This window comes from Neomonachus schauinslandi, chromosome 9 (genome assembly GCF_002201575.2).
Source record: "Neomonachus schauinslandi chromosome 9, ASM220157v2, whole genome shotgun sequence".
NCBI lineage: Eukaryota > Metazoa > Chordata > Mammalia > Carnivora > Phocidae > Neomonachus > Neomonachus schauinslandi.
The window spans coordinates 60999430-61027387 of record NC_058411.1 but is presented as its reverse complement, the minus strand read 5'-3'; the positions used below and the strand labels follow the sequence as shown (position 1 = coordinate 61027387).

Below are 27958 nucleotides of genomic sequence, written 5' to 3'. Positions count from 1 at the left end.
AGAACACTATAGCTCTCAGCTCTCATATAACCTACTAGATGTAAGCTGTAACATCTCCCAGTGTTAACTTTTCCCTTTTGTTTAAGTATTTAATAAGATGTAATGATGAAAATATGGACACACTAAACAATTTGATTTTTTTCCCTTGAACTTATAACTGACGGCAGTTTCAGAAATGGAAAAATCAGCAGAATTACATTTTATCTCTTTTGGAATCACACAATTAATGAGTAGTAGTGAAATATTTATAAAGGCTACATAATTTACAAATAACTTTTAATTGAAATTTTAATTTTAGTAATTGTAGATTCACATGTGGTTGTAAGAAATAATAGAGAGGGATCCCTTGTATATGTAACTCGATTTAGACAAAGAAAATATTTTTTTAGAAGATTTTATTTATTTATTTGGGAGAGAGAGATAGTGACAGGGATAGAGAGAGCACGAGTCGGGAGGAGAGGGAGAAGCAGACTCCCTGCTGAGCAGGGAAACTGAGCCGGGGCTCAATCCCAGGACCCTGGGATCATGACCTGAGCCCAAGGCAGATAGACGCTTAACCAACTGAGCCACCCAGGTGCCCCAAGACACAGAAAATATTAAGAAATATTGAAGACTGTGAAATAAGAGTGATATAGGAAATACAAACTAATATTTTTGTGAGCTATGACCATACATATTTATTTCTACAACTACTACTTTCTAATCTGAAAAGTGAGTCATTGAGCTCATGGTAGAATTATCAACTTATAAAAATATGAATAGGCTTATTAGAACAATGAGATACTGGCCATAAACTCTTCAATTTCAAAACAGACAATTTACAAATATATTCACATTCTGATAGCACCATATATTTATGAAAACTGTGTTCTTACTACTCAAACAAGTAATATTCAAATAATTTAAAAAAGATTTTAGTCTATTCAAGTTGCTCTCAATAGGAGACCAAAAAGATATGGTTTTATTTAATTAAAGATTTTATTTATTCATTTATTTGACAGAGAGAGACACAGCGAGAGAGGGACCACAAGCAGGGGGAGTGGGAGAGGGAGAAGCAGGCTTCCCGCCGAGTAGGCAGCCTGATGCGGGGCTCGATCCCAGGACCCTGGGATCATGACCTGAGCCAAAGGCAGACGCTTAACGACTGAACCACCCAGGTGCCCCTATTTATTTATTTTTAAAGATTTTTTTTTTATTTGAGAGGGAGAGAGAGCATGAGCAGGGGGAGGGGCAGAGGAAGAGGGAGAAGCAGACTCCCTGCTGAGTGGGGAGCCCAATGCAGGCTCGATCCCGGGACTCTGGGATCGTGAGCTGAGCTGAAAGCAGACACTTAACTGACTGAGCCACCCAGGTGCCCCACGATACGGTTTTGAAAACTGTTTCTTCTAGCACCCCACTACTGAGATACAAACTAACTTGATATGATGAATTATAAATTAATGTATCAGAAAGAGCACAGGAAAGTAGAGGCAGTTATGATATGAAAATTGATTTGGAACTTGAAACATATTTTCCTAAAGACAGTGATTATGTTCCTAGATTAGTCCCTAAAAACATATTAACTTCATAAATTGCTAAAACACGATCCAGACAGTGTTACTTCTATCATCCTACCATAAATTATAGAGCATTTCCTCATTTATGTACCCTTTAAAACTTGGTATTTCTTACTTAGTGCTTCTTATACAGTGCTCAGGTTAGTGATCCAATTATTATTATTGTGAGCAGGGAGCCTGAAGTGGGGCTCGATTCCACGGCCCTGAGATCATGACCTGAGCTGAAATAAAGTCGGCCACTCAACCAATTGAGCCACCCAGGCGCCCCAGTGTCACATATTATTAAACCATACCCCTAATGGTGGACATTTAAGTAGCTTCTTTGGGGTTCTGGTTTTAGATAACAAATATTTATATACAAACAAATATTTATATACAATTTTTGATTATGTAGGATCTGGCTAGTCACATGTTTTGGTAATCTTTCTTTTGATGAAACACAAAAGAAAAGATTGACAGAAATAGTCAAAAAGACAGTCATTAAAGATGAGTTTTTAGAGTAAAAAGTACTTAAGTACTATTTTTAAAAATCTCACCTGAAAGAACCCATGTTTTGAAATGAAAATACCATCTCAAGTTTTTCAAATTTGCCAATTTTACTGTGTCAGCCCATATATTTCTACTAAAGGGCAATTTCAGAATCATTTAAAATATAACTAATATTTGGAAGTAAAAACCGGTACTTACCGAGTGGAGCTTTGAGAAAACGCCGCTCAATGCCCTGCTCTATCTGAAAAAGCGCCGTTGCCAGATAATGAACCACATTGCTCACTGACTGGGGGGTACTTGCATTAGTTGAGACAGTACTTGGAGTTTCTGTTTTTATGCCCAAAAGTCTACAATGAAAACATGAAAGAGTTTATGGTACTTAAAAACTCGAGTCCATTCCCCCAAATACTTACTTACACCTGTGTAAGAAACAGTTCCCTCAATCTCACAGGGGATCACATAAGCCAGTATGAAAGGGAGATAAATACATGAATCAAGAGCTAAACTAAATACCAAGTCATTTAAGGAGGTCAGAAAGGCAAATAGTTGGAGGGAAGGTAGATGAGACAAGGCTTAGGGGAAAGGTTTTAGGTAGATGACCCAGTGATGGGCCTTAATGATAAGTATCCCAGGCAGCTTACCTCTCTCTCTTTTTCTCTTGCTTCAACTTTTACTGGCTAGGACATTGATAGCTACCTCCTAAGTAGTTTCCTAGCCTCCAGTCTTATTCCCTTTGCAATAAATCTCCGTATTGCAGCTAAAATGATCATTTAAACGTACAAACCTATTTGCTCAAAGCCTTCAGTACTACGTCTTCCTTCCCAGTATCGTATCTCCTTTCCTTTTAGATAATAAACTCCTTAAGGGAAGTTACCCAAAAATAACTCTTAAAGTCAAAGTATCTATCTATAGATATACAGATGTAGGTTCTGATTAATAATTCAAATAATATTTAAGCCTACTACAATTTACTAAGTTTTCCTACAGAAAAGAAAAATGGGTAGTATAAAGTTACTTTAAAACCTTAAGTTCAAAGACTTTTTTTTTTAAACTTGAGAAATTATCATTACCCTAACTAGCTGTCTTTTGGCTGCATTAGCACAAAGTAGAGTAAAAGAGGGCCTGAGGTTGAGGAAAATGATCATTTCAGTGGTTACAAGTATTAAAAGTCCTCATGATAAGATTTTAAAACAGTTTTTTAAAGAAAAAGAAACATTTACTAAAAAGAACCATACAGTTGAAGTGGCAAGGAAAAGTGACAGTTACTTTAGAAAAATCCTTTTTGTACCTGTCTTTTACTATGACCTTTGCTTGCTCATCAATTTCCATCTCTTCTACGTCTTCATTCACAGTCTTAATGATCCCATTTTCCTTGTTTTCCTCACTTAACAGCTCATACCGTCCACTCTCTAATGCTGACCTCCAGATGTGCCGATCTGTAACCTGTAACAAAACCCAAATTTACCAACCTGGAAAAATGGCATATGTTGTTCCTAAGAAGAATGAGATTCAATGTACATATGAAAAATTCATGAATATTCTATAACAGATTGTGAATCAAAAAGGGATCTAAAAATAAGGTTACTAAGTGGCCAAAATGAAATTCGTATCATTCATAGATGGAAGCTTTAGTACCTCACTCTCTATATAGGGAAATCATAAGCAATTCTAAGATTGGTCACCTGATAGTAGCAAAAAAGTGACAGATGATAGCAAAGGAATGAACAGAACACACATATCAAGCATGAATTACTTACAGATTTTAAAAAGGTAACAAAGAAACCAATAAACAAACCAGACTCAGCAGAGCAGGCAGGAGCTAGTCAAGGAAGAAGAAAATATCCTTACACATTTTAACATCTCAGATGAAAATACCATAAAACAGATATTTAAAAATTACTAAAAATTAGTATTAAAAAGGTCAATTATGTTCATTAAATTCTGTTTAAGAAAGCAGATAGCCATATAGTATATTTAAGAAAGATCTCTATCCATATATAAATATTTTGATACAGGGGAACAAACTTAGTTTTCATAAAAAATATATCACTCCCATGTATTTACTCAAAACACACATGCCTTGCCTATACCAAATAAATTAACAAATATGACCAAAACTTTGGTGATTAGGTAAACTAAAAATGGGAAGACGTACAAACCTTGATTGCTCCTAATGTTCCTTGGTAGATTCTGTCTTCAATATCCAAAAGAAAATCTCTCAGCCTCAATTCAAGCTGTCTTTCTGCAGACATCTGAGCTGAATCACATGCAGTGGAAGATCTTCCCCGACTATATATAGGTTTGCTATCAGTTTGAGGTTTGTCTGAAATAGTTATCAGTACCTTTATTATGATTTTCTTACTAAAAAATATAATTTCCCCAATGTGATGGTTATGATTGTGAGATAACTAAAACAAAAACACTTAGTAAATCCTCAAGTGCAAAAAACAAGGGGGTGGAAATGTTTGCACATCAGGTATCTGATAAGGACCTTGTGTCTAGAATATTTGAAGAACTCTTACAACTCAATAAAAAGACATTCCAATAAGAAGAATGGTCAATGAATGGATATGAATAGACTTTTCTTTAAGACATACAAATGGCCAGTAAGACCATGAGAAGTCGCTCAACACTACTAGTCATTAGGGAAATTCACATCAAAACCACAATAAAGTACCACTTCATACCTCTACAATGGCAAGAATCTAAAAGTCAGACAATAAGTGTTGCCAAGGACGTGGAAAAATTTCAACCCTCATACACTACTGGCAGGAATACAGAATGGTGCAGCTGCTTTGGAAAACAGTATGGCAGTTCCTCAAATGATTACACAGAATTATCATATGACCCAATAATTTCACTCTTAGGTATACACACAAGAGAAATGAAAACTTATGTTGAGACAAAAACCTGTACGCAAATGTTTACAGCAGCATTATTCATAATGCCAAAATATGGAAACAACAGAAACACCCATCAACTAACATATGATTAAATAAAATGTATTATATATCTATATAATGGAACATTATTTGGTTATAAAAAGGTATGAAGTACTGATATGTGCTACAACTTGGTTGCACCTTGAAAACATTATGCTAAGTGAAAGCCAGTCACAAAAGACCATATAGTATATGATCACATTCATATAGAATGTTCAGACAAAGAAATTTACAGAGACAGAAAACAAATTTGGGGTTTCTTTTTGAGGTGATAAAAATGTTCTAAAATTGACAGTGATGGCTGCACATCTATGAATATAATGAAAACCACTTAATTGTACACTTCAAATGAGTGAATTGTATGGTGTATGAACTAAATCTCAATAAAGCTGTTAAATAAAGAATTGTGATCTACAGTTTTTAATCCTCAAGTACTTTAATCCTGAAGTAGTCATGACAATATGCCGCTAAATTTAAGAGTTCTTTACCTAGAGAATCTTTAGTAATAATGAAAACTTAAACCCCAAAACGCCTTACTGCTTTCTCTTATCTGTTATCAATGAACCAGCCATCATATAGGAGATGTGGCTACCTGATCTGCCCTTGCAACCAATCTCCAAAGAAGTGATCACTAAGGGAACCTGTCCCTGGACCCTAACCCCTAGTGACTGAACTCTCACTATCATGTCGAATGTCTAAAACTAATGTTAACCTTAGTCCTTGGGTATTGAGTCTACTGATCGGGGAATGAGAGCAGGAAGAGTATGGATCTTCGCACATTGCATTCCTCATAATCCAAATGGAACCCAGTGAAATCCTAGAGAGAAACTTGTTTCTCTAACTGGTAAACATTCTCTAACTTGCAAACTGAGAACACCGTCCAAATGAAAGAGAAGGTATTTTAAATATAGTTCTAAAAGTTTGACAAATGTTTAAACCTGAACCAGAGATTATGGGGAGAGCAAAAGAAAAGAAACAGTTTTCAATGAAAATTTACCTGAAAAATGAAATTTCTCTTCAGAAAAATGGGCTAGCTGTGCACATATTCTGCTCTTCTCTTGCAACAAAGTTTCTTTTAAGGCACTTTCTCTGTGTCCTCTAGAATTAAGAGCTTCGATCAGCTGGTCTAGCTGTTCACAAGAACTGTAAAAGCACCACCGATTTGGCTTATGCACTGGTTTTGGCAGCTGCAGGGAATCATCACATGGACCTTGGTCAATGTTGGAGGTAGATTCAGACGTCAAAGACTCTCCAGTTTTAGTGGATACCTGAGGATCTTGAGACTGTACACTATTCTGAAATGATGAAGGTCTAGGCAACAGCATGTCTTCAGTGAGACCGGAATAATCCTCTTCAATAAATAATCCAGGAATAGAAGGGAAAATCCAATATCGCCTATACATGCGGTCTCGGCCCAAGGGAAAGATATTGGTACATGCTATGGCACTTTGGATTTTTTCCAAGAGCTCTTTCTCTTTCTGTTGATGTTCCTGTTTTAAAGCTTCTTCCTCATCAGCAGTAAGAGGCTCTCTTGTTACACAGTTGACCTCTTCTCGTCTTGTACATTCTTTAAATCCATTTTGTTCCCTTTTCCCTATAGTTTAAACATTTGATCACCATCATATTTTAAATTTTCATCAGAAAAATATCCAAAAATATCCCAAGTTACTATGTCTTACGTACCAAACTGAATGCCCCCAAAATTCATAGGTTGAAATCCTAAACCCCAGTGTGACATACTTGGAGACAGGGCCCTTAAGGAGGTAATTAAGGTTAAATGAGCTCAAAGAGTGGGACCCTAATTCAGGACCAGTGTCCTTTTAAGAAGAGAAAGAGACCAGGGTGCTCACTCTCTTCACCTGTGGACACAGAGAAAGGCTGTGTGAGGACACAGCGAGAAGGTGCTACAGCAAGCTGAGGCCTCACCAGAAATCAACCCTGCTGGTACCTTGATCTTGGACTTCCAGCCTCCAGAACTGCGAGAAAACATTTCTGTTGTTTAAGCCCCCCAGTCTGCGGTATTTTTTTATGGCAGCCTGAATAGATTAATACACTATGCTGGTAAGAAACTGGTACACTTAAATACAAGGGACACACAAAAAACTGCAATCTCTATATTGCAGAGTGAGGCAGAGTCTGTCCTTCTGCAACATATGTTCAGTCCAGAGGCAGGAGTCAGCAAACTAACTTTTATAAAGGGCTAGCTAGTAAATATTTTTAGGCTTTGGGGGCCATATGGTTTCTGTCACAGCTGCTCAACTGGGCCACTCTAGCATGAAAGCAGCCATAGACAATATGTAAATGAACAAGCATGGCTGGGTTCAATTAAAACTATGGTCACTGAAATCTGAATTTCATATAATTTTCATATTACAAAATATCATTCTTTTTCCCCCAACTATTTAAAAACGTAAAAATGTAAAAACCAGTTTAACTGGATTATATAAAAACAGGCAGGGCAGATTTGGCCAACGGGTTGTAGTTTACTGACCACTGATTTAAGGTAACAGAACCCCTAATGCTTAGTTGGGTACCTAGCAATTCAAAAGAAGGACATTTCCCAGCAGGAAATGTTTCCCCAGGAGGTATGGCTCCATGAGAAACTTCTGATCAAAGAGATGGGAGTAGAAGCATTGTATGTAACGTCTGGGTTGTACCTCTTTCTATTTTCCTTCTTTCAACTAGCCAGAATGGAGCCATGGGGATAAATCATTTTGGAACATGAGGATGGCAGCAAAACCCTAAGGATGGCAGCACAAACAAGACAGAAAGGGCCTGGATTCCTGGTGCCCTGCCTGGCCTTTTATGATGTGTTGAAGAATTAAACTTGTCCCGTTTTAAACACTGTCAGATTGCTTAGATGGCTGAGGAGTTATTTCTTCTATTTCTTCCTCTTGAAAGGGTCTATAGAAGATTAGAATTATCTGCTGCTTTAAAATTTGGGAAAATTCACCGATAAAGTTGTCTAGAACTAAAGTTTTCTTTGTAGGAAGAATTTTTTTTTTTTAATTCAGAGAGAGAGAGAGAATGGGGGAGCAGAGCAGGGAAGGGGCAGAGGGAGAGGGAGAGAATCTTAAGCAGGCTCCACGCCTAGCGTAGAGCCCAACACAGGGCTCGATCTCATGACCCTGAGATCATGACCTGAGCCAAAACCAAGAGTTGGACACTTAGCTGACTGAGCCACCCAGGCGCCCTTGTAGAAAGACTTTTAACACTGACTCAAGATCTAATGGTTTAGGACCATTCACATTTTAAATTTTCTCATGAATCCATTTCTCTAATGTGCATTTTTCTAGGATTTTGTTTATTTTTGCCTCCACTTTCAAAGTAATTGCCATAAAACTGTATATGCTATCCCCTTATCTTTAAATTTCTACTTTATCTGTAGTTATGTTGCTTTCCTTTTGAGTCTTAACCTTATTGTGACTCCCCTCCCCCTGCCCCCAAATCAATTTCAAGAAAGGTTTGTCTAGTTTGTATCTTTTTCAAGGAATAAAGTTTTGGCTTTGTTGTCCTCTTCTATTACTTTCTATTAATTTCTGCTTGTATCTATCGTTTCCTTTTATCTGGAGGGATTATTCTGTTTTCTACCTCTAATTTCTTAAATGAATGCCTAGCTCAATTTGCTTTTCTTCTTTCCTAATATGTATTAAAACTAGAAATTTTCCTCTAAGTTGAGGGACTGTATCCAACAAGTGTTAATCTATACTATGATTAGTTTTTTTGTCAGTATAGTTTTAAATATTTTCTCGTTTCCATTTATGGTTTCTACTTTGACCTACTACTTAGAAGTGTCTTAAAACTAATCAAATGAGGTCTTTTGGTTTGGATTTCTAAATCAATTGCATTATAATCAGAAAATGTAGCCTCCAAAATACAGAAATACAGAAAATTTTCTGTCTACTTATAATAACTATTTAGCAAATAATGTAGGAAAAAAAAGATACTATCGAAATTACAGGCACAGAATAAAGTTGAAAATCTCCTTCACTAGTTGTCAAATGAAGATGGTTAAAGATCTTCAGAAGTAATTTGTATCAACAACTTTCAAAAAATATATTCCCTTTGATCCAGCAACTCATTATTCTAAGGTAGTTGATTTCCATTTTCAGCCATATGGTACCAATTATAAGCATTACTGACCTTTGTATTTCTAGCATCTAAAAGGCATTTAATGCATGTTGAGTATGCTATAGAGTAAAAATTTCTATTTGGCCTAATATAAAATAGTAAATACAAAAACTCAATGAAACTTCCCAATCAAAAGTTGAAATTATGAGAAACTGACCTATAAAAACAATATGAATATTGTTGCTCCTCCCTCAAGTATAACTGACATGAGAATAAAGACTGAATGTAACTTCTAACAGCATTTTTTAACAAAATGGTCACCATTTAAAAAACTTATCGCAGCTACGAGTTAGGTATTTAAAAAACAAACACACCGGGTGCCTGGGTGGCCCAGTTGGTTGGGCAACTGCCTTCGGCTCAGGTCATGATCCTCGAGTCCCAGGATCGAGTCCCGCATCGGGCTCCCTCCTCGGCGGGGAGTCTGCTTCTCCCTCTGACCCCCCCGCCATGCTCTCTCTCTCTCTCATTCTCTCTCTCACATAAATAAATAAAATCTTAAAAAAAATAAAAGTAAAAAACAAACACACCTTGGAATCACAAATGAAGTAACCTAATACATATTTCAGGATAGCTGAATTATAAAGTGCCTTATTAATTAAAAACAAGCAGGCATGCCATTAAGAAATTTCTGTATTACCCCTTCTGCCTCTTTTATGTGATCCTGGGTCATCTTCATCTTCAGTGACTATATCTTGATCAAGTTCCTTTTGCTCTATTTCTTTGCTCTCAGTGCTAGTATCAAAATCTTCTCTTTCTTCCTCCCTTAAGGAAAAAAACAAAGATTATTTTCATTAATGAATATATAATTCCATTCATGAGATATTTATTGCCTGCCTATGAAGTGCTAGCCATTATGTTTAGGAAGTAGTGGACAAGATGAGAGAGCTTATATTGTCACAGAGAAAACAGGTAATAACACAATTATAAAATTAAAGTATGTAATAACTGTTAAAAAATTAGAAGTTCAAGTTGCTATGAAAGCATTTCAAGAAGAACCAAATCTAGTCTCAAGGATCAAGAAAACCTTGCTTGAAGGAGTGACATTTAAACTGTGAGACTAGGGAGACTGGGGAGGAGTAAGGTGGCAAGTGAGAAGAAATCTCCTTTCTAGCAGAGGGGGTAACATGTGCAAAGGCTCTGAGCTGAAGAGAAAAGGAAGCAGCTTATCATTTTGAGAAAAATATAAAACAAAAAGAAGTAACCCAAGATATGGATGAGAAAAAGGCAGGGTTAGATCATACTAGGGCTTTGTAGGGCGTTATTCAAAAAGCAATGGGAAAAAAATAGAAGAGTTTAGAAAAGGGAAATGATAGGATTAGAAAGCACTTTGGTTGCTATGTGGAAAATGATCTGGGAGAGAAAGTAGATGAGGGGAGACAAGAGGCCACTATAATAGTCCAGGGAGCTGGCTGGGAGGTGATGGTTGGCTCAGAGTAGAAAGTAAACAAATAGTTGAGGAGAGTAGGTGAATTTCAGATATAGTAAGTAGGCTGAATGAACACAAGATGGATATTTTATCTAATTCATTATACTGTCCAAATTAACCTTGAAATAAGTTCCACCATTTATGTTCTTTATCCAAACAGAGGTTTGCAAACTCAAATGTGTTTAGGAGACGGAGAGATAATTTATGAGTGAGGCTAGATGAGGATAAAAAAAATATGAAATGGGAGAATCTATAACGTGCTTATTTTTCCTTTTTTCAAAATTAAGAGATCACAAGGAAAAAATCTGTAACTATAGGAGGTAATGAATAGCAACTAAACTTACTGTAATTATTTCATAACATATGCATATATCAAATCATTATGTTGTACACCCTAAACGATTAATAGTGTTAGAAGTCAATTATATTTCAATAGAACTGGAAAAGGTTTATAAGATGTAAAAAGAAAATTGAGCTATAACTCAGATATCCTAAAATCACCATTTTAAAGTGTACAAATTCAGTGGTTTTTAGTATATTCACAAGGTTGTGCAGTCATTACCCCTATCTAATTCCAGAACAGTTTCATCATCCCAAAAGAAAAACCCCGTAGCCATTAGTAAGTCACTTTCCATTTCCTTTTCCCCACTGCCCTGCTATCCACTTATCTACTTTTTGCTGTGGATTTGCCCATTTGGGACTTTTTATATAAATGGAATCATACAATACATGGTCTTTTGTGACTGGCTTCTTTTACTCAGCATAATAATGTTTTCAAAGTTTATCCACATTGTAGCATGTTTCAGAATTCTATTCCTTTTTATTGCTGAACAACACTGTGTTGTATGGATATACCACCAAAGAAATATATCGTTTTGTTTCTCCATTCATCAACTGATGGACATTTGGGTTATTATCATTTTTTTTTTTTTTTTTTTGGCTATTAAGAATAATGATGCTATGAACTTTTGTATATACATTTTTGGGTGAACATATGCTCTTTTTTTTTTTTTTTAAAGATTTTTATTTATTTATTTGTCAGAGAGAGAGAGAGCACAAGCAGGGGGAGCAGCAGAGGGAGAGGGAGAAGCAGGCTCCTCACTGAGCAAGGAGCCCGATATGAGACTCGATCCCCCATGACCTGAGCTGAGGCAGATGTTTAATGACTGAGCCACCCAGGCGTCCCTGAACATATGCTCTTAATTCTCTTCAGTATATACCTAGGAGGGGAATTGCTGGATCACACGGTAACAAAGGGTTTAATTGTCTAAGAGACTGCCAAACTTATCCAAAGCAGCTGCACCATTTTACATCTCCACTTGCAATACATGAGAGTTCCAGTTTCTCCAGATTCTCACCAACACTTCTTATTGTCCCTTAATTGGATTACAGCCATCCTAGCGAATGTGAAGTAATATCTCATGATTTCGATGTGCATTTTCCTAACTACTAATGATGTTGAGTGTCTTTTCATGTGCTTCTTGTATATCTATTTTCTTTGGAGTAATGCCTATTAAAATCCTTTGCCCATTTTTTAATTGGGTTGTTCTTTTATTGTTGAGTTATATGAGTTCTTTATATATTCTGCATATTAAACCATTAGATACAAGATTTGCAAATATTTTTTCCCATTCACTGGGTTGTCTTTTTACTTTCTTGACAGTGTTCTTCAAAGCACAAAAGTTTTTAATTTTGAAGAAATCCAATTATCTATTTTTTTCTTTGATTGCTTATGCTTTAGGTATCAGATTAACTTTCCCAAGCTATCCAAATTCCATTTCTTAAAATATTGTTGATGGCCATATAAAATAACAGCTGTTATAAGTTTGTGACCTATGGCCTTAAGACTAATAGGTATTTTTATATGCAAGTATAACTAAAAGTCAGTATACGAATTTCAGAATACTGAGATTTTTAGTACCTTCCTTTGCAGATTTCATAAAAAAATTATTTCTGCAAAATTTGAATATGGTTTGCCATCTACAATATGCAAAAATTCCCACTTGTCTTCATAGCCAATTTTCATCCCAAATATTTTCAAATGCAACAGAGTACTTCAGTCACTAAATTACTTTTAAGGTGCTTCCATCTTCTCCCAATGCCATCTATTAAGACCTCCAATTTCATCCCTATTCTTTAAACTCAGAGGAGCTTTGTGAAAACAGTGTACAACTCTGATGGTGGTGGTGGTGGTGGTGGAGGGGAGAGATACCACTATTAATGCTAGAAATGTATTACTGGTTAAAAATAGCCTATTGAAAGGTTTTCTGGGCAATTATCATTTACAACATTAATTCTATGAGAAAATGAATTCTAGATTCCCTGAAAGTATTTTTTAACATAACACATGTATACTTGAGAACTGTATATATGTAAATTTCATAGGCCCACTGGTATAATTATTATGTACCTATAAATAAAAAAAACTAGAAAACTAGTTTTTAAAACTTTTGAAAAGCATTTTAGAGTTTAAGGTGCTAATTTTTATTCTTTATGTAAAGCCCAATGAGCACTGTAATTCAAACCATACCCAACAGATGTATCTGCAGCTGAATTTCTCTGCTCCTCTTCCTTCAGTTTCTCTTGTTTCTCTTTCATTTTTTGTTCTTGTTCCTTCAGTTTTTCTTCCTTCCTTTTACGAATTCTGAAAGTTAACATAAAATATTATAGTCTACTTGATGGAAGATACTTTAAACTTCTGGCATATTGCTTTAATCATAAAACTATGGAAAGTGCTCTAAATGTTACCACAAGTTATAATGTAGCAATTTATTCATAACCTCTTAGTTAAGCCATCAAACGTCAGTGTGAGCCAATATCACATTACAGCCCAATGTGAAATATCGTTTTAGATGCAAAGAAATAAACAGCCTTCATTAGCACAACTGCCTATAATTATCTCTTACCTAGCAGCTGCTTCTTCCCTCTCTTTCCGATGTTGTTCTGCTTTTAACTCCCGGAACTCCTGCTTTGCCTGTCGTAATATATCAACGTAATCTTCAATGAAATCCCTAGTAGAAACTAGGGTCAGGAGTTTCCCACAGAGAGCATGAAGTATCTTCATTTTTTCTCCTGTCAAAAATTGGTAAATAACTTCTGTATCATCAATGACAAAAAGGAGTTGTTTGAAAAATCTTAATTTGTGGCTCAATGTGAAAATGCTTAATAAAGAATAGGTAAAAGTCTCAAGATCAAACATGCCAATGGCATGTCTTCAGAAAGAAGCACCTCTGAATCCAAATTAACAGATATGTGACATACAGGCATTTCAAATACAAGTAACTACCATATAGACCAGTTAAATAGACATGAAAAATTTTCTAATGACAAAGAATTCTTTTCAAGTTTTAATTTTTAGGCTCACTTACGAAGTTCAAATAAAAACTAAATTATTACCATATGAATTAAAAAAATGGCAAGAGGCAAATCACTACTCTGAAAATACTGCACAAAAACACTACTATAAATTATAAAAACTGTGAATGTTGGAATGAAGGCACTCTACTTTTATTATATGTCCTCTTAAACAAGCATATTAAAGTAAGCTCTACGTATTTGTGCATTGTAATTTTTTATTTAAAAAAGGAAGTGAAAAGTAACTTCATCTTAACTTTATATACCATTTCTTATACCTCAAACACTATTTAAGCATATGTTAGAATTTAGCAGCTACAGCTTAGATTTCTGATACACTGATGAATAAGAAAGCTAGCTAATTCTCACTTATCCTTCTAAATTTAGTAGATTAACCACAGAATTTTAAAGTAATAGAAAATCCAGTTGAAAAAGAAAAGAAAATCAGAAACAGAGCCAATATGAATAACAACAGTAGTCTCCATTTGGGTCACTATTTGTATTCCAACATTTTTTTTAAGGACGGTTCTCCTTCTCTTTTAACACTGCTATCATCTAAAATTTCTCATCAGGACCTAGTTTTCTGGGCTCAAGAGATAGAAGAGGGGAGGAAGTGGGCAGGTTATCCAAATTCCAACTTGCAAAGTTTACCTGGTGTCAAATCATACACTGAAGTGCTTGCCAGTTTCTTCACTAGACTGGGATTGCTCAAACGAAGCTCCATACAGGCGTCATCTGTAGCGTCAAATCCTCCTCGCTTTTGATATCTGTACTTTGCATTTGCTGATGTTACATCAGCACCTGAAGCTAAGATGTGCAGTCTGAGGATTTCAGAAAGAGTGCAGCTATCAAGATCCAAGCTTTTCAAACTGCAGCCTATAGTTGTTAAGAAATGAAATTGTCATTTAGAATATAAGCCATAAATCCTCAGCAATGTAAAATGTACCTTTGTAAAATTAAAAATAAAAAGCCAAACAAAACCAAAATAAAACCCACACATACCCTGGTGCAACTGCGGCCACGCAGCTGCCAGAGATGCAACTGCAGACAGTGCAGATTTTGTGGGGTCTGCATCTTCATCCAAAGCCTCTGTTAAATCTTTAAGGAAATAAATACTTTATTCTAGTGCAAATCAAAACTGGAATATTTGGGAATAACGCCCTTCTAAAATGACGAAAGAAACAGCAAACAGCTTAACATTCAGGAACCGCAAAAGAACCAACACTAGGTACGACAAGCATCATTCACATTCTGCCTAGTGTCCACCTCGAACTATGAATCCCAAGACATGTACTGCACACTCATATTTTCCTTAGTTAACACAGAAGACAATTTCCAAGTTACCAACAAGATGCACATACACATTCCCCCCAAAATGGTAAAATGCACTTTTAAAAACAAATCTCACTCGATATAACTTTAGAAAAGTCTATTTTGAAAATGAGAATCTATTTGAAGATCCCCAATCTTTTATAAATATTTTAAGATTGAATCATAACAAAATAGGGTTATAATCATCACAAAACCAACACAGAAAAAGAACTAAAACAACTTAAAGATAGCTGTCTCTTAACCACTGATTTATCCTCTTCACTGAAAGTTCCTGTTTTTACTTTGAAAACTCTCCAATCTAAGAAACAACAGGAAGATTACCCTGCATTTTCTAAGTAAGTTGCTTTTTAACTCTGAAAATCATGCCTAGCTTACAAACAAGACTACAGAGTAAATCTACTGGCACAAATTGTATTTAAAGCATTAGCATATGTAATTATTCCTAATTATAACACATAGATGATAAAAAAAATTAAAGTGTCAACTATGAAAAAACTTTGAGCTTACAAAAAAACCTCTTGTTATATCATAGGATGGTGGGCATAACTTCAGACTGAGTCAGATAATATATATTCTAGTCTCAGCACTGCCAGGCCCCTAGTTCCTAGTTGTGCAGCCTTCAGACAAATCACTTAATTGGCTTCATTTTTCTTAAAGGAGTGAGTCTCGATCAGCAGTTTTTAAATTCTTCAAATGTGTCTTGGGAGTCCAATACAAAAGAGATAAAAGTTCCCTTTGTTCAGTGGGATATGGAGATGATAATCCTGCCCATTCATCTTTCCAATTCTCCTGCAGTGGCACCAAGGAATTCCTTTACAACTCACAGTACTCCATGGATTAGAGCTGGAAAATCGCTGGGCGAAACTGGTTCTGTGGTTCCTTAACCTTCTACTATGTTTCCCTTCTGAAAGTTCACAAGCTGACAAAATGAACCTCAGAGAAAAGATCTACTGTCCTTTACTAAAAGGAAAAAGGCAGCTCTGGGATCATGTCTGATTACAATCATTGACAATTTCATAGCAGTTAAAGCATAAACACTACCACACAGAAGTTATCTGACTGAACACTGCATATATGCAGAAGTTATTCCTACCAGGCCCTGAATCCAGTCCAAATGCAAGACATTATATTCCTTCTTACCATGGAAATACTAGAGCTAAAACTTCCTCAATTTTCATTTTACATGGAAAGCCACAGAAAATTAATAGGCACTCTAAAATTAACACCAGTCTTAGTTACAGAACTGTAAAAGTGGACTGGTCCTTTTCCTTTGCACCAATCACCACATTCAACCTATTTTATCTGTAGTAACTTTTAACTTCCTAGGACAAAGTTATAAAGGCCTTAGGAAATGGACAACCAACAAAATGAGTTTACTTTTAATTGTTTAATTGTCAAGTACCATGTTAAAATATGTATTTTTTTAATAGATTTTATTCATTTATTTGACAGAGAGACACAGTGAGAGAGGGAACACAAGCAGGGGGAGTGGGAGAGGGAGAAGCAGGCTTTCCACCAAGCAGGGAGCCCTATGCAGGGCTCGATCCCAGGACCCTGGGATCATGACCTGAGCCGAAGGCAGACACCTAACGACTGAGCCACCCAGGCGCCCCAAAATATGTATTCTTTAACTCAATTATCTACCAAATGGCACTCTCAAGAAACTGTATTATTACTCTAGGATTTGCTTAGAGACAGTCACTTGGGTACATCATACCAAGAGAATACAGTTGACTCTTGAACAACACGTTTGAACTGTGTGGGACCACTTATAAGTAGATTTTTTAAAAAAGATTTTTTGTATTTATTTATTTGAGAGAGAGAGATTTAGAGAGCAAGCAGGGGGAGGGGCAGAGGGAGACGGAGAGAATCTCAAGCCGACTCCATGCTCGGTGCGGCGCCCGATACGGGGCTTGATCTCATGACCCTGAGATCATGACCTGAGCTGAAACCAAGAGTTGGAGGCTTAACTGACTGAACCACCCAGGAGCCCCTATAAGTAGTTTTTTTTTTTTTACAATACAGTACTGTAAATGTATTTTCTCTATAACATCTTCTTTTCTCTAGCGTACTGTATTGTAAGAATATAGCATATAATATATATAACATATAAAATATGTGGTATTTGACTGTTTTTATTATCAGTAAGGCTGCCAGTCAACAGTAGGCTGCTAATAGTTAAGTTTTGGGGGAGTCAAAAGTTATACATGGATTTTTGGCTGGGGGTGGGGAGGGTTGGCATTCCTAACCCCTGTGTTCTTCAAGGGTCACCTGTATAGCTGAACTGTATGTTATGATTATCTGAAAGTTACATTTATCATCACAGTAACCTAGAATCTACAATTTCAACACTAAACAATGATATTTTAGCAAATACACAAAACTATGCTATGTAAGGATACTCTTCTTCCTATACTTTGAAGGGCTTTTAAGCTCATGATATAAGACTGAAGAGAGGAACTGAAATTTTTAATCTAAGATTTAAAAAATTCTTGGTCCAAATTTCCAAGATTTGATATAAAAAAAGGGAGACCAAAGGCCAAAGATTTTAGATCTTCCTGAAGATGGATAATTTTATAGGCAATGTTAGGGAAACAAATATTCAAATTTTCAACATCTTTGCCATATTATGAGGTAATATAGCATAGCCAGTATGAGGCTCCAGAGCAGACTACCTGAGTCTGTATCCCATCACTTTTTTTATTAGCCATGTTTCTTTGGGCAAGTTAATTAAACTCCGTAAGTTTAAGTTTTTTTATAAGTAAAGGCAGAAAATAAGTATTAATAATCTACCAATTTACTATACCTATCTATGCCACAAGGATGATGTGACCATTAAATGAAATTATATATATATAATGTCTTACATCACTTGCTTTCAGAAAGAACTGTGGGAAAGCTTTTTTGTTACAGAGCTAGGAAAACATGGGTAAAGTAACCTGGGAGAATAGTCTAGGATCCTTACTGTAACTGAAATAATTATGTAAAATGTAGTCAATACAGGAGCACCTGGGTGGCTCAGTCGTTAAGCATCTGCCTTCGGCTCAGGTCATGATCCCAGGGTCCTGGGATCGAGCCCCGCATCGGGCTCCCTACTCGGCGGGAAGCCTGCTTCTCCCTCTCCCACTCCCCCTGCTTGTGTTCCTGCTCTCGCTATCTCTGTCTCTGTCAAATAAATAAATAAAATCTTAAAAAAAAAAAAATGTAGTCAATACAACAGGGAAGTGGAGAAGGTAGAAAAACTCCAAAGCATATTTTTTCCCCTTAACATTTAAATAAATATCTTCAAAGGAGCATTAAAACTTTTATTTAATGACCAATACTTATTCAGAGGTAGACCTTGTATTAGTATGCATAGATTGGTCCTTTACAGGATTAGAGCTATAAAAATTACAGATCAATCATGAAAGGAAAATACAATGGCAATACAAACACCAGTACACATATATTTTCTTTACACTAGCTGATTTTCCAACATAATTTCCCTGTCACCCCACTTTCTGTCATCTGTACAAAACTACAAAATTCATTTGCTTCAAATCCTGAATTAAACACAGATTTATGTCTTACATTAAGGTCTGAATTTGGTTCATAACCCTGTGATGTTATTGGTCATTAAGACAATCTAATGGCTAAAAGAATGAATATTTGCCACATTTTCTGTCTTAGATAATCCATCTTTAGTGCTGGTACTTGCTATCTTAGAAAATCTTTAGACTTTTATAAATGGTTTGCCCTTCCATCTTCCCTTTAGTAGTCTCATTTTATGGACTAAGTCATCTGAGATGACAAAATGGACAATGCTGTTAAAATGACCTTGATAAGGGACCTATGGTGATTAGCACTCAAGAATATATTTTGTTTGAACTCAGGCTGTAAAATATAAAGAAAACCAACATCAGATGCATACTTATCATTATCCTGTTGCTTCAGGGACCAGGCAGAAAAAAAATGAACTCAAATTACCTAAGGTCAACAATACTATCTGAATGCAAGAATGTCACATCTTTTTGTATCGAGACTGCTAACAAAATGTCTCCCAAAAGTTATTTCTTATTGTGAATTTTTATGCAATACACTGAAGTATTGTTTAATAAGGCTTCTGATCCTAAATCTCTAATGTGACAAAGTTCACAGAGAGTATAAATTCAGGAAGCCAAATCAATCTTTTACTACACATGCTTAACAATTCCTCTGATTAAGGTAAGTCCTAAACAAAAAAGGTTTTCTCCAAGAATTATTCCTACGTTAATATGTACACACACACTGACTTTAGATATTTAAGTGCACAGAATTTAAAGAGCAAAATTTCTAGCTCAAAGTGCTGGTGAAATAAAAAAATTAAATTTTACTTGACTCTGATCTATAAACTGTCACATCTCAAATGAAATCAACAAGAGTATTTTCAGTTTAAGTATTGGTAACAATTATTAAAGTATTTCCTTAGGTGGGGGCAAAAAAAAAAAAATCAGTGCCATTTAGCAGACTCTCTTGGAATTAGATACTGGTCAATGACATCTGTAATGTTCCTAAATCATAGGAGAAATCTAAAGGAATAAAAAGCAAGATAGATTTGGGGGGGGAGAGTAGATATTGTAAAGGTCATCAGAAGCAGTACATTAAACCAAAATTTTTATAAAACAACTGATAATGTATTGTTCATATATGACTCAAGAACTGGGGGACTTGAACAGCTATATTTTATAATTGTAAAAGTGACGTTAATTTTCAGATAACCTTCAAAAATCAGTTCCAAAGCTACAAAGCTACTATCAATCAGCAATAACACTGAATTCTGACCTTTGGTGTCAGCATCCGTTATTTGCTCTTTGGCTACTTCTTCTTCCTCTTCAGCTATCGCCTGGAAGATGGCAGTCAGGAAGAAAAAAAGCAATTCACATAGTGGGCCTTCACTGTCATTTCCTACAAGAGCTTCCTCTAACACTTCTGTGAATAAAATGTTTAAAATGAATTTAAAGTTCTGTTCATGTACTGAAAAAACAACTCCATTGGAATAAACATTTTAATCAAACAACAGCCTGTGTAATTATTTTAAGTGTCCATTTATCAAAGTAGAGTATTATCCAAGGCAAAATCAAAAAACGATTTATAATGATTATAATAAAATACAATAAAATCATAAGCCAAAATCACTACATTCAAGAAAGTCAAATTAGCCTCAGCAGATCAATACCGTATTTCCTTTTAAGTTTAAATTTCAGGTGTAATTAAGGCACATGTTAAAAATTATCATTTTATTCTAATATGAATAACAACTCAAAGATTTGTTATTGTTGCTCCATTGTTCTCAAGAGCTATGTGGGACATTAATGTTTACCGCATAGGAGAGGTAATCATAAGTATGAGGTATAATCTTAATATTGTATCCAAATCATAAATGTTATCTAATTTATCTTACCTAAACCAGCACTGTCTAGACCTTCTTGATCTGTAAGGCACAATGATTCATGCCTAACCCAGCTCATAAAGAGAAACTGAAGGAATGTGAAAGCCCCCTCCTGAAGAGTACACTTTTATTAAAATAACAGTGATATTATAATTCTGTCTTTGAGGGTCTTTATTTTGATTTTAAGAAAATTATTTTGCTATTTGACAATTAAAAATCCAAAATGAGATCCAAAGCCCTTCTCAATTAATGTAGTTCTTATAATGTTTATACAAAGTAAAAGTATGGAGTCAATGCAGAATCACAAATTAGAGGTTGGCAGTAACTTGTCTCTAAATTCAGCTGATGTCAATTCCTTCCTTTCCCGCACTTACATAAACCATGACACCTTCAAGAAGAGGAATCTATTCCTTCACTCCCTTAAATTTACCGAGCAGACCTGACCAATGGAATATGACAGAAGTAAGGCTTGCCAGTTCCAAGCCTAGCCTTTAAGAAGGCTGGCAGTTTCTGTCCTCTTCTTCTTGGAGCCCTTAGCTGCCACAAAAGTAGTATAGGCTACCCTGATGGGGTGGGATGCCACATGGAGGAGCACTGAGGCACCAGGCATGTGTGTGAGGAAGCCATCTTTTCTAATTTTATTTTTAATTTTTTAATTTTAATTTTTTTTTTTTTTGTGAGGAAGCCATCTTGAACATCCAATCAGGTAAGCCTTCAGATGACTCCAGTCCCAGCCACTTCCTGTAACCACATGAGAGACCCCAAAAAAGGGCTGGACAGTTAGGTCCAGTGACTCTACAGAACTCTGAGAGATACTAACTTTTTGTTTTAAACCACTAATATTAGGGTGAACTATTAACACAGCAATAGCACTTGCCTAGGGTTACTCCCTCAGGAAACTCATCTTGAAGATCAAAAAGTTCCCCAAAAGCATTAAGAAACTCCAAAACCATCAGAGCATCACCGAAGATTTCAGGAGGTAGTCTAGTCTTCACTGGAGTTGGTTCTGGAAGTTCCTGAAAGATTAAACAATTTATATAACTATTTGAACCAAGTACAGAAAACTGTAAAAGGTATATACGTACACTTTGTTGAATAAGATTTATTTCAGGCAGACTAGTGGTTTTCAACCCTGGATGTTTATCACAATCACCTTTGGAACTTTTAAAATTATAGATGTCTTGGCCTTATTCCAGCTTTACTAAATTACAATCACTAGGGACTTTTTTCTTTATCGAACTAAGAACAACTTTGGGCTGATGTATACTTCTGACTACATTTTCTAGTTAAGAGGGACTTTTAACCTAGATTCTGAGATCAAGGCATTAGCTGCATCAATATTATCTTCAATGCAGGATCTCCTTAGGATATGGAATAGAATTAATCCATCTGTTGAACTTAGAAGTGGTTCCATACAAACTGAGATGAATGATAATACTGGATTATCAACGATCATACAAATGACCAATTATGTCTGCAGAATGAGAGTCTTTTCAAAGTCTGTCATAAAATACTAACAGTGCTGCTTTGGAACTCTAATTATAGCATTTGCTTAATTGGCTATTTCCTCTTAGTTAAATATGAAGCCACTATTAAGAAGAAAAATTTCATCAGCAAAGCCACATAGGGCACATAGAGCATAGGTGTGAAACATCACATAACAAACTTATACCTTAAGATCGTCACATTCCATATCTTCTCTAGGTTTACTCCACTGTTTTAAGTATTCCATATATTTTCGCTTTTCTTCACGTAATTTTTCTCTTTCCTAAAACAAAAGGTTAATAAAATTTTTTATAAGAATTTTATAAGGCAACATCAGCATCACCTGGGAACTTGTAAGAATTACAAATATTTGGGCCCTAACCCGGACCTACTGAACAAGGAACTCTCAGGTTGAGATCCAGCAGTTGATGTTTTAGTAAGTCTTTCTGGTGATTTTGATGCATGCTAAAGTATTAGAATCACTGATCAAAACAATGCTTGCCTAACACTACTGCTACAAAGATGGAAAATGTCTCATACATAACAGCCCATGGATAAATATTAATTCAATTTGACCCTGCCTATAGGGGCTCTCCTATTTCAAATCAATTAAATCTTGACAAAGTAAAGTAACAAATTATTAGAGTACCTAAAATAAAACCTCCCCCTATATTTGTCATATAGTTGTTATTTTTAAGATTCATTTAAACCTAACAACCTAGGGACAGAGGGACCAGTAAGTAAAAGAAATATCAGAACACAGTTGGTGGATTTCTTTCTCTTTCAATCCAGGCCACTCCTCTTGCTCACTTGGTCTTTTGATACACTTACTTCTTGGTTCTGGTATTTGACACTGGAAGATAAATAATGACCCTAAAACGTCTCCAATAAAGCAGAGTGTAAGTAAAATATTTTATATTTATTATAGTTTATAATTATTTTCCAATAAATGTTTAACATACATTAATCTTATACTCTTCCTTTGAAATTTAGGACCACTGGTGGTAACAGATGGGCACTTACCAATTTTCAACATAAAACGATAGTTACAGAACTTAATTGTGCTTTAAGTAGTCTGCTACAGAAGTCTTCCCTCCCTGCCCCAAATAATTCTTGTAGCATGTAATAAGATGGGTATTCTCATTCACTATTGCTAAGAGTGTAAATAAGCACGTTTAGCAAACATATACTTACATATGTGTAAAGAAAGTTTTTAAAAATGTTCCTAGCCTTTGACCTATTACTCCACTTCCTATAAATTTATCCAGGGACATAATCCAAAACCAGTAAAGAATTTTATTCATAAATTTGAACAGGGTATCATTATTTATGAGCAAAAAATTATAAAGCACTTACCTGTATCTATTTGATTAACTATTATGCAGTCACTAAAAATCCGACTTTACTTATTACTTAATAACATGAAGGACTATTTCAATAATGTTAAACAAAACAAAAAAAATTACAAAATTATAAATGCTACATCTCTTTTTTAAGGCCCAGAATAAAGATTAGAAATAAATTAGGGGCGCCTGGGTGGCGCAGTTGGTTAAGCATCTGACTCTTGGTTTTGGCTCAGGTCATGATCTCAGCATCCTCAGAATGAGTCCCTAGCTGGGCTCCACTCTCAGTGGGGAGTCTGCTTGAGATTCTCTGTCTCCCTCAAATAAATAAAATCTTAAAAAAAAATGCTATCTCTAAATGTTACCACATTTAGATTACAAGTGGTTTTCTTGTCCTCTACATTTTCTGGAGTGTACATGTGTTAGATACCTCCACCCCCATCCCAATGGCCTATTTGAAATAGTTCAAGAAACTACAGGCAATTTATTTTTTTTATTTTATTTTTTTAAATTTATTTATTTGACAGAGAGAGACACAGCGAGAGAGGGAACACAAGCAGGGGGAGTGGGAGAGGGAGAAGCAGGCTCCCCGCAGAGCAGGGAGCCCGATGCGGGACTCGATCCCAGGACCCTGGGATCATGACCTGAGCTGAAGGCAGTCGCTTAACCAACTGAGCCACCCAGGCGCCCGAAACTACAGGCAATTTAAATGAGCACAGGGTGTAAAAGGATTAGCTAGGGCTACTTGTGAATAGCCCAGAAAACCAATGACACTTACTGACTCTGGAGAAAGCCAGCTACAGAATTCTCTAAAGAATATCTACCACTAAAGATTGTAATAAAAGATTTGCTGAAAAACCTATTTTTACAGATACTTTATTCTTCAAGGAGAATAAGAACACCAATAATTCTTGGGGCGCCTGGGTGGCTCAGTCATTAAGTGTCTGCCTTTGGCTTAGGTCATGATCTCATGGTCCTGGGATCGAGCCCCGTATCGGGCTCCCTGCTCGGCGGGGAGCCTGCTTCTCCCTCTCCCACTCCCCCTGCTTGTGTTCCCTCTCTTGCTGTGTCTCTCTATGTCAAATAAATAAATCTTAAAAAAACCCACAAAAACACTAATAATTCTTGTTATTTGTAGATTTTATTGTATTTTTCTAATTATATATTTTACTTCTGCGAGTTTTATGCATATCATCTTCCCTAAATTTGGAAGTCTAAATAATGAAGAAAATCAACTTTAGAATTGATGAGCACTGGATGTTATATGCAACTAATGAAGTTTTGAACACTACATCAAAAACTAATGATATATGTTGGCTAACGGAACAGAATAAAAAAAACGAATTGTACTTAAGAGGCTTTGGGGTGTAAAGGCATGTATATATATGCTGAACCTTAAATTATTCATTAAATTTTCCAAAGCAAAAGAGAGATAAACCAATAACTGTTTATCAGTGCTCTATACAACTGGAAATGTCAATCAAAGTGGTAAAAGCATTTGAAAATTAACCATGAATTTATTTATTTATTTTTTCCCTAAAGATATCATTTATTTACTCATCAGAGAGAGAGAGAGAGAGAAAGAGAGCACAAGCGGGGGGGCAGCAGGCAGAGGGAGAAGCAGGCTCCCTACTAGGTAGGGAGCCTAACGCGGGACTCGATCCCAGGACCCTGGGATCATGACCCGAGCTGAAGGCAGACACTTAACTGACTGAGCCACCCAGATGTCCCCCATGAATTTAAATATGTAAATCATACTATTTTTTATATAGAGAGCATAGCTAATATACTTGAATGAATACCTTTTCCCTTTCTATTTTAAGTCTCTCTTTTTCCTCTTTTTTCTTCAGTCTCTCTTCTTCAACAATTTTCTTCAATTCTTCCTTCTTTTTCTCTTTATCTTCCTTTTCTTTTTTCTTTGCTTCTAGGGCATCTGCTTTTTCTCTTTTTAATTTAGCTTTTTCAAAAGCTGTGGAGAAGATCAAACTTAGAACTGTTCACAGACAGAAAACAACACATTTTTTAATGTAAAAAAAGAATCCCTGAAATATTTTATGGTTAAATGTGATCGGTAGAGACTCACAGGGGTTGTAAATTGCTGGAGGAAGCCAGCAGGTGATTAAAATGGGAAAGCAAGTTGGCTGGGTTTAAGACAAACTACTGCACTGGGACAAACATATACCTGCCTTTCAAAGCCCTGCTACTCGAAGTGTGGTCCTAAGACCAGTAGCAAAGCATCACTTTGTTAGAAATGCAGAATCTCTTCTCCCACACAGACCTACTAATTTAGAATCTTCAAAGGATTCCCAAGTGATTCATATATATAGTCAAATCTGGAAAGCAATATTTTATAAAGCTGTGTGAATCAAACAAATGGCCCCAAACAGTCTGTAAGCCATAGAAACTCCAACTTGTGCTTAATCTAGCATTAGGTTGGTTTAAGAGGGGATATGCTATACCTTGAAATACTGCTTTAAGAGATGAACACAGGTCTCATTTATCATAAAAATCTATAGATACCTGAGGGGAGAAAACTATTTATGCTAAAAAAAACACCCAAATTAAAGAAATATGTCATTTCAGAAACACTCCCTACCAAGCACAGAGAAATAGTCTTTCCTGTACGTAAACAGTTTTTGGAGAGAATGTTAAACTCACCCAGTGACTTCATTTCTTCTTGTTTCAAAAGTTTGTCTCTTTCTTTAATAGCTTTGTTCCTATAACCTGCAATAGTCTGTTTATTAGCAACGCTGTCCTCCTAAAAAACAAGCCAAGAAACTAAAGCTGTAGAACACCACAACTTTTACAAACTGATGGTCAGCCTTGTTTTTACAGTCATAAAAATTTTAAAACCCATCAAGTATACTTTCTTTATACAATAAGGTTTTATTCTAAGCATAATTGAACTTTTAATAACTTTAATCATAGTAACATAGAGAATATGAGTTAGTTCTACAGCTCTACAAATTAGTACAAAAACCTCCTAGGAAAAACCACCAGTGATCTACAAGGAGAGCCTTAGAAATATGCATTAGAAAAACAAAATTTTCCAAGTTACCTTATAAACTAAATGGTGTAGACATCAAATGTGAAAGAGGTGCATGTCAAGAGAGTTCTTATGGTCAATGTTAAATAATGCCAAAAGATTTTTTTACTCTATTTCTTGGGAGAATAATGGTCTGTAATAACCTGCTTAGTATGATATTTTTATTATCTTTTATCTTTTAAATGTTCTTCACGTTTCAATCCCATAATTTATCCTCTGTATTTCTCCTGCTTTACATTTCAGTAACTGCTTATATGCTTGCTTCCACTTTGGTATAAAATCCCTGTGGCATTAAAGCTATGTCTAATTCACACTTGAAACTTCTACAAGCCTCACTGCTAAGTAGTTATCAACATACAGTACACACATTGTATACAAAGGAATGTATTCCTTCCTAAGGCTATGTGCAGGAGGGGAGCCAAACACTGCTCTTAATTTTGAAGTTTTTTTTTTTTTTTTTTTTAAAGATTTTATTTATTTATTTGAGAGAGACAATGAGATAGAGAGAGCATAAGAGGGGGGAGGGTCAGAGGGAGAAGCAGACTCCCTGCTGAGCAGGGAGCCTGATGCGGGACTCGATCCCGGGACTCCAGGATCATGACCTGAGCCGAAGGCAGTCGCTTAACCAACTGAGCCACCCAGGTGCCCTTGAACAGTTTTATTAAGAGCTACAATGTAGTTTTTACCATTCTCTACTTACCTGACTAATAGATACTCGTTTGGGAGGTCTTCCTCTTCTTCTGTTAGTAGGACTAAAGATAAATGTGGGTGGATCATCAGGGAAGAAGTAAGAAAAATCTTGTTCCGCTATTTTATATGTTGAAAGAGATGACGCCTTCATAAAAAAAAAAAAAAAAAAAAGACATAAGGTACAGTAATAACACCATTAGGAAACCATACATAGATGTGCTCTAAAATGTCATAGGACTGCTGTGAAAGACAAGGTCAAAAACATTAGAATTTCATGTGTTAATAAACAGTAACACACATTTTAAAATTTTCTCTCCCTTATGGTTTTTATTTTTTTAAAAGGTTTTTATTTATTTATCAGAGAGACAGAGAGAACAAGCAGGGGGAGCGGCAGGCAGAGGGAGAGGGAGATGTAGGCTCCCGCTGAGCAAGGAGGCCCATGTGGGACTTGACACCAGGACTCTGGGATCATGACCTGAGCTGAAGGCAGCCACTTAACCAACTGACCAATCCAGATGTCCCTGTTTTTTTTTGTTGTTGTTGTTGTTGTTTTTTAGTTTTAGGGGTAAAATATACTGATTCGTCAGTTGCAGATAACACCCAGTGCTCACTACATCAAGTGCCCTCTGTCATTCCTGTTCACCCAAGTACCCCATTCCCCACTCCTCCCCCTTCAGCAACCCTCAGTTTGCTTCCAAGAGTTAAGAATCTCTTTTTTTTTTTTTTTTTTTTTTTTTTTTTTTTTTTTTTTTTTTTT

The 27958-nt window shown here is 35.8% G+C and overlaps 1 protein-coding gene across 5 annotated transcripts in view; it reads right to left on the bottom strand.

Moving 5' to 3' along the window:
* BAZ1A (bromodomain adjacent to zinc finger domain 1A) overlaps window positions 1-27958 on the bottom strand; it is a 94510-nt gene that overhangs the window by 13268 nt on the left and 53284 nt on the right. For 4 of the 5 annotated variants that reach the window (XM_021695767.2, XM_044918430.1, XM_021695769.2 and 1 more), the window contains 15 exons: window positions 27212-27346; window positions 26124-26223; window positions 25268-25434; window positions 22310-22405; window positions 21515-21653; window positions 20031-20177; window positions 14901-14996; window positions 14550-14774; window positions 13451-13616; window positions 13075-13188; window positions 9756-9880; window positions 5985-6581; window positions 4205-4368; window positions 3334-3488; window positions 2244-2392 (listed from right to left, as the gene is read on the bottom strand). In XM_021695767.2, the coding sequence (XP_021551442.1) occupies window positions 2244-2392; window positions 3334-3488; window positions 4205-4368; window positions 5985-6581; window positions 9756-9880; window positions 13075-13188; window positions 13451-13616; window positions 14550-14774; window positions 14901-14996; window positions 20031-20177; window positions 21515-21653; window positions 22310-22405; window positions 25268-25434; window positions 26124-26223; window positions 27212-27346 (2575 nt within the window). The remainder of the gene's footprint in view (window positions 1-2243; window positions 2393-3333; window positions 3489-4204; window positions 4369-5984; window positions 6582-9755; window positions 9881-13074; window positions 13189-13450; window positions 13617-14549; window positions 14775-14900; window positions 14997-20030; window positions 20178-21514; window positions 21654-22309; window positions 22406-25267; window positions 25435-26123; window positions 26224-27211; window positions 27347-27958) is intronic. The other variant, XM_021695766.1, reaches the window with a different exon arrangement.